Source organism: Stigmatopora nigra, chromosome 11 (genome assembly GCF_051989575.1).
Source record: "Stigmatopora nigra isolate UIUO_SnigA chromosome 11, RoL_Snig_1.1, whole genome shotgun sequence".
NCBI lineage: Eukaryota > Metazoa > Chordata > Actinopteri > Syngnathiformes > Syngnathidae > Stigmatopora > Stigmatopora nigra.
Genome location: NC_135518.1, coordinates 2,609,071 through 2,622,931, shown reverse-complemented (window position 1 = coordinate 2,622,931; position 13,861 = coordinate 2,609,071). Strand labels below are relative to the sequence as shown.

Sequence of the window (13,861 nt, the reverse complement as noted above, 5' to 3'; positions counted from 1 at the left end):
AGGTACTGCTGTATCGGCGATTGAATTTCATATGGTGGCCACCATGTAATGAAACTAAACGGAAGTGTGCAAAGACGTACGCCAGTGATGTCTCTTGGTAACAACTCGTTTTTGGGAAATAGTTCAGCAAAGTCCAAGCTATCAAATTGTGGCCCTTTAAAGTAATATTTAACTAATTATCATCTTATGAAAACAACGTTTTGATTTTACAGAAATCAAATCCTATTAAAGATCAAATGTATGCACTGAACAAGCTAATTTAGCTTTAATTTATAGCAGCGGCAGTCCGTGAATTTCCTGGCGACGCCTTCAGCTGTCGGAATCAATCAAACCTTCAAAAACTATTTTATGGCTATAAAACCTCTACTGCAGCTACAGCTGCTATTGGGGTAGACCTGCCAACTGGCTTAATAATTGTTTGTTTATGTCGAGCCAATGTGGCCAAACTGGTTTTACAATTGTTTGTTAGGACAGTGGAATGTAGGATAAGCCAACTAGCTGGCCTTGCAATCGTTTGTTTGCACCACGAATTGTAAGATAGCTAACTAGCTGGCCTTGCAATTGTTTCCTTGTATTGTGGAATATGGCCAACTCGCTTTGGAACTGTTCAAAACGCGCAATATAAGATAGGCTGCGGCAGTTTGTGTGAGCTATAAAAATATCGTGTTTGCATACAACTTAAACCTGCTAATGTCTAACCATATTAGGTTTTGTTTACATAAGCTCTGTCCTACATCACTGTCTTAGACATATTACCCTATAGTTCCTATATAAAGACTGAGCTAGTGTTCATTCAGAGAGAATTGCGAGGAAGGCAGGCTGTGAGAGGTTCACAGCTGTCGGAGCATTCTCCAACCATCCTGCAGTCCGGTAATAAACCTATTTCCTATTTAAATTGATCTCACTCTTTCTTAACCTGCTCCTGAAGTTGTATTTTCAGACCTATCAGCGGCGACACATGAAAAAATGGCTTTTACTGTAAATCTGCAAACAAATCAATTTCTTCTCTTTCAGCCATTACGGGTTGACAAAACCGCTATTAAATCAACAACAATATACTTGCTTGTGCAGCTCGTTCCGGATACAGATTGGTAGCTCTGGCTAGTCTACTCTACCACTAGCCAATGATAGTTGGTGAAAGCGATGACTTATCACTACGCCTGCGAGACGGCAATGACATATCCCGAAGCCTGCAAAAAGGTCTTGGTGTCACAAAATCGTATTCTGATTGGTTATAGCAACAGTCTTATAAACACTTGTTCAATGCAGCAGAGCCTAAAAACTGATTGTGAAGGCTTTGAGGAAGATTTCTGACTCTGGCAACAAATAATGGCGGAAATGTGATTGGTTAGATGCTTAAATACGAAAACACATCTGGAAGCAGCACGACCAGGGGAAAAGCAATGAAAGGAAGATAACAGACAATTTGGAATTATTTAATAAGTATTCATGGACAAAATATGATTATCATCAGTCTGTGATTCAGATATTTCTTGGACCAGCAGAGAAGGCCTTGAAGGCCCCAATGCCACACCACTCATTTATAGTAAGTGCATGTAACCTTGAAAGACAAGATAAAATGCAAAAGATGATTTACCAAAACTAATATCATATCATGAAAATAAATCAAGGTCCTTCTTAGTTGTAGCAACAACTTTATTGAATTTCGTGTCAGAATTTTACATATTTACACATAGCTTTTCTTTGTAGTTATGTAAAAATACACAGAATATCTCAAGGGATGGCTCACTCCACCCACGGCTGATGGAATTTGATAAAGTTAAGAGGGAGAACAGTGACATTATCTAAATAGTAATGTGTATATGTGGCCTAGCCCAAACTGATGCACAACTTAAAAGCGCAAAATACTTAACTTAAAAAATAATGATTGAACCACTGTACTTTTACAATATGATGCCAATTAGATAAATCATTGCGTGCGTCCCTGTCGGAAAAACCGCATCCAAATTCTTTTAATTTTTGTATTTATTATAAACAATCTTTCAGATAAACTAAAAGCTCGTAACACCTGCCATTACATGCTTTAAATTGAAAAGTCACAGTTTTTTTTTTTAAATCATTCTTTTTATAAAGAGTCAGTACAGCGAAATGAATTATCCATTTTAAAAAAGTCACATTCAGAAAACTATAATTCTGACAACTTTGTCATTTAAGTCTGGTGTTAAATCTGTTTCACATCACAGTTTGAAATGTTTTAGCAAAAAATAAAATGCAAAATGGTCAAAATGCAAAAAAAATTATACCGGCACAACTGTGCTTCGCTCGACGATAAAGGCGAAGTTTAAAATAGAATAAAACGCAATGGTGAAGTGCAATTCAATACTCATCTCCACTACAAGAATTGAGTCAGACTTTTAAGATGACTGATTTTGAAACTTGTCTTATCATTTTGCGAAAGGAACCCATCAACCTAGAAGGAACAATGTCATCATCATTCATCGGAAAACGAAAAAAAAACAAGAAAAATATGATATTGTGATTGTTGTCACTGTGAAAATTAGACATTAGTGTCGATTAGGGGAACTTGTGACTCCAATGTTTTTGGCTCATTGTAATGGGCAGGGTGAAGAAAATGTAAACGACGAGAAAAAGTCAGGACAATGGAGGTACAGTTAAGCTATGAACAAGCAAACGTAAGCAATTTAATACAAGATTCAGGAAAAGACAGGAAAACAGACCACAGGACAAAATTAGATTTACTTCATTTCAGAACGCCAATAATAGTGTGAAGTTAATAAAAGAAAAAACATGAAGGCCACAGCCATTGAGTCAGATAAAGATTCTGCTCTTCCTCAAAAAAGATTGTGCAATGAAGCACACGTAGGACAAAGAAGCAGACGTAACATAAAAAAAAGGAGGTAAGAATAAAAAAGCAGCTTCCAATCATAGTGTAGCAGCAGAGTTTTGTTGGAGGCAAGTGATATTTCAAGATAGAGAAATTACGAAGCAAGTCAAACTGTTGTCCACTCAGTAGGATCCTACCTTGAAAGAAGAAAAAAAACAATGGCCCCTGGTTCACGGCGCAAAAAGGTTTCCACTCATCTGGTGCGTCCCCATTAAAGAGAAATATATAGAGAGTTTGGTCACATGAACATCCAATGGTCCACTCCAGAGAAACAAAGATTTAAGGGAGTCCTCTCAGCTCCAATCTGGTCCCTGCCTGAAGAACCTGATAAAAGTCAGTCCAGTGTTTTTGGATCTTATTCAGTGCTTCGCTGGCTCACTGCCTGGGAGCGTGATGTTGCCCAAGTGGAGTACAGGAAGCGGATGGGCTTCTGTGTTGAAAACCCAATTTTCCAATGGCATCAAGTCGTCGCTGGAGAACAGCAAGTACAAATACCTGATTATGGGGGGATAAAAAGACAGAAGCATGGATTTATAAGAGTAAGCCAATATACAGCAAATGTCAGTCATCATTAAATTTGTCAGCATTAGTCATACATAAGGTACTTTGCAGGCAAAGAAACACGTATTATTTGTTTAGTATTATTATGAATTAAGTTCCAGTGCCAATTATTATACTAAAATAATTAGGCAAGAGATACAGTCCTATGACTGGGCACCCCTAACCATTTTAAGATTTTCCTTTATAAAGGTAACATTTATTTTCTTTTTGTGACTATTTTCATCATATGCTTTTTTTTGTGGGAAAATTGCGTAGCTTTACATAGAAAAATATTTTTGTAACTATTTTTTGTAAATCTGCAATACTAAAAATATATTTTTATGCTCCCGTGATTGAGTAAGATTCCAAATTCCAAATAAGAACCATAAACCACTAAAAATGAACCAATAGAAAGAACCATTCATGAATTTTACGACGCAGACGGGGGGTGCAGACACTTCCAGAATCCTAGCAATGTAAGAGTTCTGTTGATCGTCGATGCAATACTGTAGTGACGCAGCAGGGGGTGCGGACAATCTCGCGACATTCGTCACCTAGTGACGACATCTAGTGACCAGCCAATCATTGATTTTACGACGCGCAGACGGGGAGCAGACACTTACAGAATCCTGCCTATCAACGATCTCCGGTCGAATAAATAATTGGTTGTTCGGATCAGCAATTTTAGTTAAATATATCATTTCGCTGACAAACAGTGATATTTGAGAATTGAAATGAAGTTTATAGGATTTACAGAAAGTGCAATAATTAAATAAAAAGTAGGCAGGAGTATAAATGTAGGCACCCTTGTTGTTGTAGTGATTGCAATATCTTTGGCACTAATTATTGGAACACAAAGTTTGTTTGGTAAGCTCATTGACCCTTGATCTACATAGACGGACGGGTGAAGTAAACCATGAGAAAGGGTATTTAAGGTGGCCAGGTGAAAGTTATTCTCTTCTTTGCATCTTTGGAGACCCTCAAAACAATGGTCAAATGACCTGAAAATAAAGATTGTTCAACGTTATGGGTTAGGGCAGGGAACCTATTACTCGGAGCCAAATTTGGCTTTTTTGATGGTGTATATGGCTTTCGGGTAACCTGTGTGGTAAAATATGGGAACCGCTGGTGAGAGACCTAAATCCCGAAGCGTAACGCCGCCACTATCTCTAGCGCCTTTTTAATCATATTTTTTCTTCATTAGACTCTTCTACTACAATTCTGAATATGGCTCTCAAGGAATAATGTTTGAAAATATGAAAAGTTCATGGCTCTCTTCGTCAAAAAGGTTCCCCGACTCCAGGGTTAGGGGAAGGATACAAAAAGCCAGCTCAGGGATTTCAGCTGTCAGTTTCCACTGTGAGAAACAGTGAGGAAATGGTAGTGCACAGGCACAGATTTAGATAAGCAGAGGCAAAGGATGGTGAGAACAGGCAAAGTCAACCCACAGACCAGTGCCTACAACATGATGTTGCTTCAGATGGTGTCACTGTGCATCATTCAACTATTCAGTGCGGTTTGTATACTGATATCCCGTATAGGAGAGTAATGGAGAAGAGGCCTTTTCTTCACACACTGCAAAAAGAGTTGCTTGAGGTCTGCTAAAGCACATTTGGAGAAGCCAGGTTCATTTTGAAATAAGGTGCTGTGGAACAGATGAAACTAAACAATTTGGAAATAACGAGGGGCTGATGTATGGTGGAAGAAGAACATATCATTGAAAGACAAACACTTGCTACCCACAGTAACATTTGTTAGTAGTTCCATCATGCTGTGGGGTTGTGGCCAGTGTAGCGACTGGTAATCTTGTTAAAGTTGAAGGTCACATGAATTCCAGTCAGTACCAGCAGATACTTTGAAACAATGTTCAAGAATGAGTGACAAAGTTGCAGTTGCATCGGGACTGAATATTTCAACAAAACGACGACCATAAACATTGCTCAAAATCTATCAAGGCATTATGCAAAGGAACAAGCACAACGTTCTTGTATGACCATCTCAGTCCACAGACCTGAAAATCTATCGTGTGATTTAAAGCGGGCTGTCTATGCTCAGAAACCATCAAAGCTGACAATGAGCTCGTATATCGATTTACTCATATCTCAAATCTTTTCCCAAGGAAAACTACCAAAGACAAATGAATTCATTCCCACCATAAAAAACACCAACAACAGGATATTGGAATGGAAAAACATTTTTATTTTTTCTAAATTGCCATTTACTAACAGTAACTAAACTATCTAGTGGTTATGATGTTGAATACTGAAAAGAGACAATAATCAATACAATGCGCACAATCCATAAAATCTGAAAGCTCCTGCCACTGCGCTAACATGTCTTTGATTTCTTTTGTAGCAAGGTGGTCCCCTCTTCCACCTCCTCCTTGCTACGTTCCACCCATTTTTTGAAGGTATCTTTACACGAGAGAGTTGTGGCGAGGAAAAACAGTGCCTTGTTGTTCTCATTGGCAGCCTCTCGCGTCTCGGTTGTCCGGCTTTCTCATATGCTTATATCTAAAAAACTGTTTCGTATCTCAAGGCAAATATTTGCTCAGAATTGTACTCATATCTCAAATGCATCGTATGTCGGGGCATGCGCATGTCAAAGCATTACTGTAAATATACACACGTGTATGTACAGTTGTGGTCAAAAGTTTATATACACTTGTGAAGAACATAATGTCATGGCTTTTTTGAGTTTCCAGTTATTTCTAAAACTCTGATAGTGACATTATGTTCTTCACAAGCGTATCCAAACCTTTGACCACAACTGTAAAACTGAATTTTCTCGCATATAAGCCCTATTTATAACTTGAAAAAATGATGAACCAAGGGTACAAGAACAGAGAACTGCCAACCTCCGTCGACCCTATTTACAGAGCTTTATATTTTCATCAGGAGTGAATGCGATTTGCGCAAAATCGATATAAAATGTAAAAAAAAAAATTACAAGACAAATTATATCCAACTGTTATTATCATGTTTTTACATAAGTTGAAATATTGTGTTTTCACTAACTATTGAAAAAGTACAGCATAATGAAAATTATAAAAAGTATCAAAAGTGAACAAAGTATGATTTAATTCAAATTTCCACAACTTTAACACGTTTTTCAACTGGTCCTTTCCCCGTCCCTGCATTTGTGCAATGTCCAAATGTTGGTCCTTTTGGAGAAAAAACTGAAAATCACATCGTTTGATTTTAAATAATTTATTTCCAAATAAGTATTTAGTCACCTACCCACTGATAATCTCCCTCGATCTGGGGCTCCAAGCAATATCTCACCTCGTGGCATCAAAGTGTTAACAAGAACGGTGAGCAAAAATCCCAGAACCACACGGTGTGACCTAGTGAATGACCTACAGAGAGCTGTGACCACAGTAACAAAGGCTACCACCAGTAACACAATGCACCACCAGGGACTCAAATCATGTGTCGTGTGTGACATGTCCCATGAAGCCAGTACACATTCAGGCCCGTCTGCGGTTCGCTAGTGAGCATTTGGATGATCCAGAAGAGGACTGGGAGAATATGTTATGGTCAGATGAAACCAAAATAGAACTTGGATAAAACAGAAAGGCGCTGTAATGTAATTGCTATGTAACAGGAGCCACAGAGCCTGACATGTTCTGCGGATGTCACATGAACGCCGCCCTCTTAATAAGATTATGATTGGCTGGATAGGTCTGTTTTGACCTGGTATCCCCAATATGGAGGAGCAAGAAGTTAAGGATAAACTAGAAACAGGAGTACTAAAAAGACAAACACACAGTGGTGTTGGGTTTCCCTTGTTCGTCCCTTGTCGCTTACCCTTTCCTCTCGCCCAGCTGCGCGTCATTGATAAATAGTTCTGGTCTTGTCTATGTAACCTCACGGATTGTTTGTTATTGTTGGACCGTCTGATTTACGCTACATTTTTTCCGTGTCTCCTTGTTCCATGTTTCCAAGTCCCTTTGTGTTTTCTGTGCCGAGTTTGATATTTCACATCTTTTGTTATGTTCTTTGCCTCCTGTTTAAGTTATTAAAGTTTGGTTTGAGCACTCATTCAATCGTCCATTGCCTGCTTCCCTGCACACATTTCTTCGCCACGACGTCGCCAAAGGCATGACAACTGGTAAGACGGAGTTGAGGAAAAGCTTCAAATTGATTATTGAATATGCTAGAGAAACTTGTGTTGGCTTCGCTGAATGTAGTCAATGTGGCGTTTTGCTTATATATGCAAGCAAAAGGCTGGCACCTCGACGCCGAGCAGGCATTTAAATAGCTGGCATAAGTGATGATTGTCAATAATCGGACATAGGCTTTGTCATCATCATTGACTCGACAAAAGCCTAATTGTCATCATACCCAGCTGCGTATTACAAAATTAAAAAACAAACATTTAAATCGTCATATAAAAGTTGAAAATGTTTATATAATCATGTTTAACTTTGATTTCGTTACAAAAGACGAACTTGTTATCATTACTCACACCTCCTCCCGACTCAGGCCGGGAGTCCTGAGTCCTTACAAACAAAATATGAAATTTCGTGTTTGCTTTGGGTTCGGGCCTGCAAATCAAGTTAATTGCTCGCGCCGGGCCGGATTTTTTTCGACCCGATCTTATCTTTACTCAATACAGACAGTCTCACCGCGGAATTCGCGGACGAGAGAGACTCAACGGAGGGTGATGCCCTTTAACTTAAATGAACTTAGAAGACTACACACATAAAAATCAGTCTAAATCTTACTTTACACTAAATCTTCTTGTGCGATAACCGAGGCAAAGATGTTAATGTATTCCATCGCGGCTTTCGAGTCGGAATTTGCAGCTTCTCTTTGCCTCAGAACAGAGTGTATTCCAATTAGTTTGTTAAAATTGCCGAACCAGCCATGACTCGCTTTGAAAGGTGTCACTGGTGTTTTTTCAGATTCTTGCTTTGCTTTCATATCAATGTAGATTTCTCTGGCCTTTTCGCAGTTCATCGTCTCGGTTACGCTATCTCCAGTAAAATAATGCAACTTTTATGGCCCGGTCCGCGTAGATATCTTTACATGAGTGAGATGCAGCAAAAAAGTCAGACCGATGCTGTTCTCATAAGAAGCCTCTCACATACACGGCCACCCGGACAGCCGCATCGGGAATTATCTCGTATGCTCGTATCTCAAGGCAAAAATTTGCTATGAATTTTCTCATTCCTCAAATTTCTTGTATGTTGGGACACTTGTACGTCAAGATATTACTGTATTTGGTTTTCTACTGCTTGGTTTAATTATGTTCTGTTGTTTTAGTGACCCAAACATTAAAACATGGATGAGGTTACACAACACATTTGGCAAGTTAACAACAAGCCTTAGAGCTTACTTGAGTGTCTCTGCCAGAAAGAAGCTCTGCTGCACATCGTCATATGTCGGGTTAGACGAGTATACGTCCTTTATGCCTGAGAAGCCGCCACTCACTCTGCAGTACTTGTCAATGGCCTGTAAGGAGCGGTGCAGGATGGATTTGCTTCATTAGAAGGGGGACCAGGGGCATAGGCAGTATTGCAAAGGACGCCTTACACATTATAAATATAAACATTACATACTGTTTCCATATGCCTTTTTCATATGTACATTGTGAGTAGTATAGTGTAAAATGTTGCAATAATTAAGAAAATAAATACTGTGTAACCACATTCTTATTACATAATAATGATCACAGACTGTTAACAGAATACACAGAGCTATAGTGATTGGTTTTTAAAATGCATGATACCTGTGCGGCTTCCCAGCCCCACTGGCGGTACTTGGGGTCATGTGTGAACCTCCACATGTACCAGTAGGTCTCGATGACTTCGGGCCGCAGGATGTAGTACTTTTCATTCTGTCGCACGGCCACCGCTTCTAGGCCGCTATCGAACTTGAATGCTTCAGGGCCCAGCTTCACAACTGAATGGGGAAAACATGTTCCTTGTGAATGTCTAAGTTCAACAAATATATTGTTGTTATGAAGACATTGCTACTCAGTATTACTTGTTTGAATTTCTTGAAAATGGTACTGAAAAGGTAAATATTAAAAATGAAAATTGTCCAGAAATGCATTTAAAGACAAATTCAATCACCTCAGTAATAGAAAAAAATGGCATGCTTGTATAAAAAAAAAACTTTTAAGCTTAATATTTTCACACAATATTAATCTAGATTTAGACTAATCTCAATACATAAACATTCATTCACATAGTACACACGCACTATTGAACTATTCTCTATTTTTGTCCGTTTAATTTTTACGATTGGAAACAACACATTTAAGCTATTAAAATATGCAAATATCTTTACTACCTGGACGAGAAGGGTGTTGTGTTCTAACTTCTTAGCAAATAGAAAAGAAATATAATATAAAATCGGTTGCTGGTCAGCAACATCTTTCACAATATTTCAAGTATTTCTACTCCTAGCCACAGTTGGCTTAAAATGCATTGCAAACGGACTTGCATGTTTGGGCATCACTCACCTGTCCTATCGTAAGATTCGTGGCAGGTGTGTGCAATCTCTGCGCCCAACTGCAGCCAGTGGCCTGCTTTGTCATCGGGCGAGCCATCTGCACCCAATGCGAACATGCCACCAGCAAAGCACGCCAGGTGGCCCATCTTTCTCTCTAGGTGGCCGTTTTTCCATTCACCAATAAAAGTTAGGCCACCGTTGGACTTCCGTATCAAGTGACGTTCAATAGCCTGCAGAAGGCAGGCATTTGGAATTTCTTTGCAATTCTACACTGAGAACTTTCTAATAATGACTGTAATGCAAAAAAAGCAGGCACAAAACCGGCATAAAAAAATCTCAGAATGATAAAGTCAGCGCTGCCAACTTCTCCGGAATTTCCGGAGAATACCCGGACAAGCAATGTAAACCGTGGGTTTCCGGACAATCTCCCTAAACTCCCCCCAAAAATACTTAAATATTTTTTGAAGCAACCACTTCGGATTAGTACCAAATTTCCAATTTAAATGCCTCGAAATTCATTTAATTGGTAGGGCTTTCGCATTTTACTTCCGTAAATGTATATTTATTGCCATATATATTTACATATATGTATATATCTATATTTTTTTTATACACACACACACACATCTGTGTCTGTGTGTAAAAAAATATATAGATTTATACATATATATATACATATATATATATATATATATATATATATATATATATATATATATATATATATATATATATATATATATATATATATATATATATATATATATATATATATATATATATATATATATATATATATATATATATATATATATATATATATATATATATATATATATATATATATATATATATATATATATATATATATATATATATATATATATATATATATATATATATATATATATATATATATATATATATATATATATATATATATATATATATATATATATATATATATATATATATATATATATATATATATATATATATATATATATATATATATATATATATATATATATATATATATATATATATATATATATATATATATATATATATATATATATATATATATATATATATATATATATATATATATATATATATATATATATATATATATATATATATATATATATATATATATATATATATATATATATATATATATATATATATATATATATATATATAAAAACAAACATATGTACAGAAATATACATTTACGGAAGTAAAATGCGGAAGCCCTACCAATTAAATACATTTTGAGGCATTTAAATTGGTAATTTGGTACTTTTCCGAAGTGCTTGCTTCAAAAATCCCCAATTTTTTATTTATATATTTATTCATGTATTTATTTAGTTAATAACTTACTTATTATTTATTTGTCTAGAATGCCTTTCCTATATCTGCATTCTCACCCTCTTGCTACTGTGACAATGACATTTCCCGAATATGGGATGAATAAAGTTATCCAATGTAAGGATTTGAAGCTCTAGTCTATCGATAATGTTTTTCTCAAACTTTTAACTCTTGTTGCCTTCATCAAGTTAGCAAACTCCTTCCATTGCCTTCCAAACAAAATTCAAAGAGCAAATGTTAATATTAAACTTTGTACAATAGGCTTAACTTATTAAATGCCGTATTGGAGGATTTTGACTGACTTGTGTAATGTGCTCGACTATTAGGGATCGACACTAAAACTTCCAAATTAATGAAGAAATTATTTTCTTTTGCCAGGAAAACAAAAATAACTCTTGAGTAGTCAGCGCTGAAACAATGCCATCTTATGAATTTTAGGTGCTCTTAAATAGGGAACATGTGCTTTTGTGAAACAAAACCTCAAACTGAATAGTGCCTGATATAGTTTGGGAAGTAAAAGACGCACAAATATGCTATGGGTACCAAATGAGTTAATCGTGTGGCGAAGTTACTTTGTGATAACTTTGCACAATAATCATTCAGGTGATAATCTCTTTGCAGATGTGAACGTGGCATGAGTTTTACCTCAATAGCGTCATCATATGTCTTGCGTGCCTCCGTGTCAGTTCTGTCTGACATGAGCCAAGCCTTTAGCAAGTACTCGTAAAAGCTGTCCCCAAGCCCGCCAACAGAGGTGTGATCTGCAAACAGCAAAAATAATCTCCGTAATTGCATTTGAAGATACAAAATGAGATGCCAAAATAAGGCCACACAACAGAACATTGAAGACCAAAAACTATAACAACAATAAGTTAAGAGATGACTCTAAATTGCGCCTAGGTATGAGTGTGAGCGTGCATGGTTCTTTGTCTCCTGTGCCCTGCGATCGGCGGGCCACCGATTCAGGGTGTCCCCCCGCCTCTGGCCCGGAGTCAGGTGGGATAGGCTCTAGTACACCCCGGGACCCTAATGAGGATAAAGCGGTTCAGAAAATGGATGAAAAAAAAGTTAGGAGAATATATCACCACAAAAATTTGTTATCGTGACAGGCCTACTGCAGCTCTACTGTTGCAATATTTAAAAATTCATTACAACAGAATTACACTGACAATACAATATGATACAGCCTCTATTAGGAGTGGGACTTTATTTAAAAAATAAATAATTTAAAAGATTTGTAATTAAAGAATCTTTACTAATAACATGTGTTTAGATTGGATTGGATTGGATAACTTTATTCATCCCGTATTCGGGAAATTACATTGTGGCATTTGCAAGAGGGTGATTAGACAGAATAAACAGCAAAGCACAAAGTACAAAGCAAATCAAAGTAAATGGAATCATCAAATCATTAAAACATAAAAGCCGCAAAACACAAAACGAACAAGAGTGGACAAAACTACCGTGGCCGCCGGCTGCCGCTTAAACAGCGCCATTTTGGTTGCGGTAACCTCAAAAATATGTTTTTATTTAAATGAAAAGATGTAATGGATGAATAAATGAAATGGTAAACCTCCGAAAAAGGCATTTAGGTGCATTTTAGTTCAAGACAATGTGAAACAAAATTTGAGCAAATAACAATTGTCTGAAGTAGAGCTGGACGATATGGCAAAAATGGTTTCATGATAAAAAAAATATCAGTCTATCGATACTTATCACAATAACTATCACATTTTTTGTTTCAAATTTGAAACTTCAAACTTCTGTGAATAAGTAAATAATACTTTCCTCCTTATTCAAACATGAAAGTAACAACATAAGCTTTCTTTATAAAAAAGAGAATAGGAAATATTAAGTATTTTTGTTATTCTGTGGTGCAATAAAGATAAGACAACTCCCTCCTTACACTATGAAAAAGTATAGAATAAAACCTGCAGAAATTTTGCCGGGCATCTTTATTTTTATAAATTTCCCTCCAAACCAGAAGTTGCTCCTATGCAATATGAAATAAATAAGATAATCAACTGAAGACATCACCATTGGCAAACAGACTATTTTTAGCCTCGTAAAAAGAAAGTGTGAATTTAGTTCACATTAATTTTTTTTTGATTCTGTATGTACAGGGTATGAATGAGCTTCCAAGTGCCTGCCAGTAACAACAACTCTGTGGGCCAGATCTGACACTCAAGCAGGTTGCTTCTGGCCCTCAAGGCATACGTTTGACACACCTAATAAATATCACCCTTTGCCCTTGTTTAACATCCACACATACACTTATATTTCAAAAGCAGAACATTCGAATACTACACCAAAGAAAGTGGTACTCACGTTGGCCCCAGCGACCTGTACGGGGGTTCAAGTAGTTTGGGTAGAGCCCGTTAGGTCTGTCCATTTTGGCTAATAACTTTCTGATATGCATCACCTGCAAATAAATTAAGACATTGTACATTCCATTCAAAAATTTGAATCATTGTAGAGCTTTGTCTAATTTTCTTTCTCATTTATTAATTTTGTTCATTTGTACATTGTGATTTGAGAATTGATTTGAAACATTTAAATTGCATTCATTATTTATTCTTAATGAAAATACTAGGTGTCTTTGAAATCTTGATATTTT

General features: G+C 36.6%; 1 protein-coding gene and 1 long non-coding RNA gene across 3 annotated transcripts in view; one reads left to right on the top strand and one right to left on the bottom strand.

Moving 5' to 3' along the window:
- Window positions 1-13,861, top strand: part of LOC144204351 (uncharacterized) — a 35,123-nt gene that overhangs the window by 11,184 nt on the left and 10,078 nt on the right. The window lies entirely within an intron of this gene.
- Window positions 1,636-13,861, bottom strand: part of man1a2 (mannosidase, alpha, class 1A, member 2) — a 36,169-nt gene continuing 23,943 nt past the window's right edge. The window contains exons 9-14 of the mRNA XM_077728280.1: window positions 13,573-13,666; window positions 11,890-12,005; window positions 9,881-10,100; window positions 9,143-9,315; window positions 8,750-8,865; window positions 1,636-3,361 (exon numbers count right to left, since the gene is read on the bottom strand). Of these exons, the coding sequence (XP_077584406.1) occupies window positions 3,226-3,361; window positions 8,750-8,865; window positions 9,143-9,315; window positions 9,881-10,100; window positions 11,890-12,005; window positions 13,573-13,666 (855 nt within the window). The 3' untranslated portion in view covers window positions 1,636-3,225. The remainder of the gene's footprint in view (window positions 3,362-8,749; window positions 8,866-9,142; window positions 9,316-9,880; window positions 10,101-11,889; window positions 12,006-13,572; window positions 13,667-13,861) is intronic.